At 44.1% G+C, this 6,904-nt stretch overlaps 1 protein-coding gene across 1 annotated transcript; it reads right to left on the reverse strand.

Moving 5' to 3' along the window:
* Positions 1–5,468: 5,468 nt before the first annotated feature.
* LOC139196300 (uncharacterized) lies at positions 5,469–6,179 on the reverse strand. Its single transcript, XM_070821993.1, has 2 exons — positions 5,643–6,179; positions 5,469–5,507 (listed from the first exon to the last, which is right to left on the reverse strand). Exons 1-2 carry the CDS (start codon positions 6,177–6,179, stop codon positions 5,469–5,471), a joined length of 576 nt encoding a protein of 191 aa, XP_070678094.1.
* Positions 6,180–6,904: the final 725 nt, after the last annotated feature.

Here is a 6,904-nt window from a genome sequence, read left to right on the forward strand (position 1 = left end):
CACCTTCATTATTGATGAATTGCTTGTACTTTTGTCCATTATGAAACTTGGGACTTTGGCTTGTTGTTGGATCTATTATAATATGTTTGGGAACATATATAAGTGAATAAATAAGAAGGAAAATTTTGGGCCCTTGTGGGTGTAAAACAAAAAATGTTTATGTTTACCCAAGTGTTTTTGTACAAGTTCAAGGGCATCTTGGGTTTTGTGAACAAAATTTGTTTATTTGGAGCAAGGTTTTGTGTTGAAGCTTTGTAGGTGAAACTTTGGTGTTGAAGCTTTCTAGGTGAAGCTTTGATGGTGAAGCTTTGTAGATGAAGCTTTCTGGGTGAAGCTTTGATGGTGAAGCTTTGTAGATGAAGCTTTGTAGATGAAGCTTTCTAGGTGAAGCTTTGATGGTGAAGCTTTGTAGATGAAGCTTTGTAGATGAAGCTTTCGAGGTGAAGCTTTGATGGTGAAGCTTTGTAGATGAAAGTATGTAAAGGGAGCTTTCTAGGTGAAGATTTTTTAGGTGAAGCTTTGTAGGTGAAGCTTTTTTAAGTGAAGCTTTTCGGGTGAAGTTTTTTTTTTTGGGTGAAGCTTTGTGGGTGAAGCTTTTTAGGTGAAGCTTTGTGGGTGAAGCTTTGGAGGTGAAGCTTTTCGGGTGAAGCTTTGGAGGTGAAGCTTTTCGGGTGAAGCTTTTTGGGTGAAGCTTTTTAGGTGAAGCTTTGTGGGTGAAGCTTTGGAGGTGAAGCTTTTCGGGTGAAGCTTGTTGGATGAAGCTGTTTTTTTTTTTTTTTTTTTTTTTTTTTTTTTGGGCGCTTGACACGGTCTTCATTTGCTTGTTTTGTAGTGACTGTGGAAGACGGATTGCTTTCTGATTGAGAAGGGTTCTGGCATCGCTTGCTATGAATGTAAAAGAGTGAGAGCTGAGTTGGCTAAATTACCTCTTTATTGAATTCATTGCCAAATGGCCTTCATTACATAGGATGCCGAACGGCTATAGCTCAACACTTGTACATCGTGAGTCTATTTGTAGTAGTACTTCAAGTGATCAGCGTTCCATGGATGGCCAAGGGTCTTGCCATCAGAGCTTCTAAGTGTGTAAGAGCCAGGGCGACTGATGCCAATGACTTCATACGGTCCATCCCAGTTTGGACTAAGTGTGCCTTCACTCGGGACTCTGTCGCAGAGTAATCTTTTCTTTAAGACCCAGTCTCCTATTTTGAAAGAACGAGGCTTGACCCTAGAGTCATAATAGTTGGAGATGCGCTGCTTGTAGGCGACATTCCTCAAGTGAGCTTGGTTTCTGTGTTCCTCGACTAAATCCAAGTTGAGGGTGAGTTGTTTGTCATTTTCACTTTGAATGTAGTTCTGGACTCGGAATGTTGCTTGCTCGAGCTCAACAGGGACAACCGCCTCTGTGCCAAAGGCAAGTGAGAATGGAGTTTCTCCTGTTGAAGTCCGATATGAAGTGCGATATGACCAAAGAACTTGGGGTACAAATTCTGGCCAACAGCCTTTAGCTTTGTCCAGGCTGGTTTTCAAAGTGCGCTTGATTATTTTGTTGATGGCCTCAACTTGTCCATTAGACTGGGGATGAGCTGGAGAGGCAAAGCATAAGTTGATGTTGAACTTAGAGCAGAACAACCTGAACTTCTTGTTGTCAAACTGTTGCCCATTATCAGTGACTATCGCATTGGGAATGCCGAATCTACAAAGGATGTTCTTCCACACGAAGTCTTCTATCTTTGCCTCAGTAATGGTTGCCAAGGGTTCTACTTCGGCCCACTTTGTGAAGTAGTCCACTGCAACGACTGCGTAACAGACTTTGCCCTTCCCTGCCGGCATTGGGCCGATCAAATCAAGTCCCCACTGGGCGAAGGGCCAAGGGCTGATCATAGGAGTAAGAGGCTCTGGAGGGGAATGAGGAATAGTTGCATATCGTTGACATTTGTCACATGAGCGGGATACTTTGATGGCATCCTGGTGGAGTGTTGGCCAGTAATATCCTTGGCGAAAAGTCTTGTGTGCTAGGGACCGAGATCCAGCATGATCTCCACAGACTCCCTCATGTATTTCCCGAAGGACGATTTCCGCCTCGGCAGGCGTAAGACACCTTAAGTATGGCAGGCTAAAACCTCGCTATTGTGGCGATACCCTTGACGCGGGTTTGACCCACTGCATTGACTGCCTGGGGGCGAGCGCTATTGTGGCGATACCCTTGGTTATCGGGATAGTGTCCCTTACTCTTTTTACTGAAAGGAGAGTGGTGAGGATGGAAATCCTTCCTCTTGCCTTGAAATTGATATGTCTGTTGATTCGGCGAAGCATTATGCAAGGCATGGGGAGGTGCCACTGCTGTTTGGAAAGTCGAGGTCTTCTCATTTAGGTGAGTCTGGTTTCCACCTCCCACTTGTTGATAAAGGATGGTTGTAGGGGGTTTCTCCTGATATGTCTTTGCCTCGGCGGAGGCATGGTTATAAGCCTGCGCCATCACCTCAGAGTAAGTCTTCCAAGTATTGGCATTGATCATGTATTTAAAGAAACAATCACGTAGGCCTGCCGTGAAGGCTTTGAGGGCAGTCTTGTCGTCTGCCTCGGCACACCGGGAGTATTCATGGCTGAAGCGGCCAGCATACATACGTAATGACTCGTCTGGCTTCTGGCGGATAGTGTACAGGTCATCTGCAGAGTGCAAGCGATCGGTTTGGAAAATGTGTTGGGAAACAAATAGTTTCATCAATTCCTCAAATGAGTCTACCGTCTCAGGTGTAAGACGACAATACCAATTTAGAGCTCCGTCAGAGAGGGTGGAGGGGAAGAGAAGACATCGCTCTTCGTCGATGTGCATCCGGTATGCCATGGTGGACTCAAAGAGGTTAAGGTGCTCAATCGGGTCCTCTTTTCCAGTATAAAGTTGCAAGCCAAGCTTCTGCTTTGTCTTTGCTTGAAGGGGGGTGTTGAGGATCCTCCTTGTAAGAGGGCCAGGCCTGGGTTGGTTCCAGTCAGGTATTTCAGCCTGACGTTCAGCCTTCAACTTGTTTACTTCCTCAAGAAGTTGTAGGACAAGGGGGTCCTGAGCGGAGTTATGTGCCACTGGAGCTTTCTTTCGTAAATCTCCATCTCCTCTTGGAATTAGGAAGGTTTGATCAAGGGCATGTGATTTTTCCCTGGACTCGCTGTACTGGCTTCCAGGGTATGTCTGTCGGAACACCTCTGAGTCCCCTGTACCCTCATGTCTCTCTAGGACTTGTTGCCCCTTCCCCAAATTGGTGGCCGGCTTGGGCCGTGGCAGGGGACCGAGTCTCTCAGAAATCCTTGGGTCATTAATCTTTGAGCTTATATGGATGGAATTCTCTCGACGTTGCTTCAGGAAATCCCGACAATCGCGAAAGACGGCTTTCGATCCTTCTGCCCCTTCAGCAAAGAGGTGTCTCCCTCCACTTCTCATGGTTCGGGTCGAAGCAACTGGGTTAAGAGAAGCCTCATGTTGATTATCAAGTCGAGGGGTAATCTGTTCCCTATCAGGGATATCTATGTCGAATGCATGTGACCCTCCATGTTGGAGGGCACCCAGTTGATGGTTGACTTCCACGGGGGCAACAAGCTCGCGTGTCTGAGCTTGCCTAGCTTCGTGGAGTGTCTCGAAGAGCTTCTCATATTGCTCCTGGAGGACCTCATTCCTCATTGCTATCTTGTTGTTCTGAGCTTCCAACTCATCGACTTTAGCTTGAAGAAGAACTCGTTTTCCTTCATTCTTTCGTTGTTTCGCACTATGTGCAAGGGGGGTGTCATTCTGTGTGCTGTGGCTTCCTTCGCTTCCCATGCTGGAGAGGGATGCCTGATCAAAAGAAAGTGTACGAATGATAGAAACCAGCTTGACACAGCTGAAGAGAGTAGGAATAAGTGTCGTTTCCCACAGACGGCGCCAAATGTTGATGCACAAAATCAGCGAAGACTTTGGTACAACAGAAAGTGTCAGGTTTTGTGACCTTCGCTTGGTTGCTTGGTTGCTTCAGTCACTAGTGAGGATAAGTACGTAAATGAATAGAGACAGAGAAGCAAACACAGGATGTACGTGGTTCACCCAGATTGGCTACGTCCACGGAGTAGAGGAGTTCTTATTAGTAGTGAAGGGCTTACACAAGTACAAAGGATCAAGCTCTCAATTTAGTGAGTTCTTGTGAATGATTTAACACAAAATGGCATTAGGCAATATTGTGGGGGAATGACCCCTATTTATAGAAAAACTTGTAGCTTTGTCACATTGACATGTGTCATGTTATGATTGGTTCTTGATGTCGACACGTGCTGCGCTCTGATTGGCTTCTAATCTTGACACGTGTCGAGTAGTGATTGGCCTCCTGGTCGGAGGGGAACTCTTCTGGGTCCTTGACAGTATAGCGTTGGCCGGTGCTCGGTAGTTTCGGGATTGGTCAAGTATGGTACAAACAACATCCACAATCACCATTTGTCGTATACGATTCGGTATTTTCCCTGACCCCAGAGAGATGTTCATCTGCGGCCGCCCTTCCTTTTTCGCCTCCGTCATCACCATTTTTCGTATCTGATTTGGTTGCTTCCTTTTCTTTATTAGGTTCCCTTGACCCTAGAGAAATGGTCCTGATGTTTGGTTGCTTGTTAGTAATCAACCAAGAACAGTCGTCCAACTTGATGAGCAATCGGATGAGTTTCTTTAGTGATTTTTTGTTTTTCTTGTCATTCCATATCATGTTGATTATCTTGCCCAGCGGGCCTCCTGTTCCTATCCGCCACATGATCAAGGATATGTATACATTAACTAATAAGTCATAGGAAGATATTATCGGCATTTTAAATAAGTTATCATGCACTCGTCATCTTATCTTGTAAAATCATAAGGAACGAGTAAATAATGTGTCTTTTTTAGAGTTCCAGTAACAAGAGTTCGCCTTGATGAACATGGTTTGAGGCAAAGGCAGGAAGTAAACAAACCTTTAGCAAGGGAGTCCCATAATGAATAATAAGCCTTCATAACAACTGGCAAACATTTTATGCATTCAACTTCATTAGGAACATTGAAAAAAATCCAATTGAAGAAACGATTTATCTAGGTAGCCATTTAATTATTCGATCAATTAATTAGATTAGAAATTTGATTACCTGCGAGCTTGTTCCGAAAGATGGATTGACGGGGATGGTTTCTATCCATGCTGCTCTCCACATCATCCTTCTGATTTGGTGTGACCACATCTCCTCCATCAGGAAGGCCTGCATATATAACGACATTAAGTATGAGAGTACTGCTTCATAAAAAAAACAATGCGTGCACCTGTGTATATATAGCATGCGTACGTGCGCACACATATAGCAGTTTGTAGAGTAATGGCACGTACAATAATAAATTAGCATCTTCCATTTGCTTTTTTCAAAATCTGGCACAAAAGCAGTTGGCATTTGGGCTAGCAACTGAAGGCTTGTCAATCCGTTATCTTCCGTTAGGTGCGCTAGATATCGGTATTTCTCCAGTAACCAAAGAGCAGTCTCTGCATTGTGGAAGACAAAAGTGCAAAAGCTATTAATCTGCATTGCAAATAATTGTGTGTATTTTCTCACAGAGAGAGAGAGAGAGAGAGAGAGATAGAGAGAGAGAGAGAGAGACCGAAATGTTGCGCAATGACTGCGATATGAAGAATGGACATTTTGTCATCTCTGTGGAAGTGCCTCCAAATATTCTCCTCTTGTAGTTTGCCAGCATAAAACTTGACCAAGTCAGTGTGACCGAGAGCAGCCGCCCTGAAGAGCGGAGTCTCTCCTAAATAGTTCCGAGTCTCCAGCAGCTGCAGCCCACCATTCTCCGAATCCCTTTTCTGCTCATAAGCCTGTTTATCAGTAGTACTAGTACTGATGATGACCTCTTCCTGAACAGGTTCATTGAAGTTGCTCACCAAGTACTTTGCCGCTTCCTCATTGCCGGACATACTCACCTCATGGAGAGTATTGTCTCCGTAATTATTTGGAACCCTCAGAGCGCGTTTCTTGTCCTGGCTGGTTGAAATTTTATTGATTAACATTTCGAGGACTTCTGTGCCTTGTGATTTGCTGCTGAGAGAACCCGCAAGGTGAAATACAGTGTCCCCCTCCACTGTCATTTTATAGTGCAGTTTTTCCGGATTATTCTCGAAGTATTCCTTCACGTCTTTCCATTCCTCATTCATGGCATATTCATAGGGACGTTTCAACTCTTCCATTTTCCTTAAGCTATCCTCTCTCTCTTTCTGATCCGGCTGGGGCACGTTTTGATCCGGCCGAACCTTTAGCGTTTTCCAGTGCCAGTGGTACTCCATTTGTAGTGTACTAATAGCTTGGCAGCATGTATGTGACGGCTGTTGCTTTGATTTATAGGCTAGCTGCTACTGCTGCAGCAATATGGTTTACTTAATTAACAAAGGATGTTAACTAATAAAGCATTAAGGGTCGAAGAGTTAAGGTTACTAGCTTTGCGGCGTGTTATGTCAATGTGGTGGTTTTTGCTTTGATTTATAGGCCCGGCTAGCTGCTGCTACTGCTGCTTCTATGTACTTAATATACGCTTTGCTTCACTTAATTAATTAACAAAGAATGTTGGAAATCATAAAGCCTAAAACGATCGAATATTTAAAGGTTAATTACGATTTTCTAGCGCCCCTTTTAAATATGCTTTATCCGTACAAGCATCTACCTTTGCAAGCATGCAACACATGCCTCGGTTAAAAAAAAAAAATATAGGGTAAAAGACTGTTTACTACCCTCATGTTTCGTGGTTTTCAACATTTAGTACATCAAGTTTTTTTCGTCTCAGAGTCATACCTAAAGTGTTAATTTTGGGACAGTCTCATACATCCGTTAGTCAAACTGTTAAGTCTACCGTTAACTGATGATGTGGCACATATGTGGACAATGA

This window comes from Malus domestica, chromosome 05, assembly GCF_042453785.1.
Source record: "Malus domestica chromosome 05, GDT2T_hap1".
Taxonomy (NCBI): domain Eukaryota; kingdom Viridiplantae; phylum Streptophyta; class Magnoliopsida; order Rosales; family Rosaceae; genus Malus; species Malus domestica.

Excerpts from the sequence above, each read along its gene's own strand:
- LOC139196300 (XM_070821993.1), bottom strand. The coding sequence starts at position 6,179 with ATGAATGAGGAATGGAAAGACGTGAAGGAATACTTCGAGAATAATCCG. Across the intron at positions 5,508-5,642 it reads TGTCCATTCTTCATATCGCA|AGACTGCTCTTTGGTTACTG; the intron begins GTCATTGCGCAA and ends TCCACAATGCAG.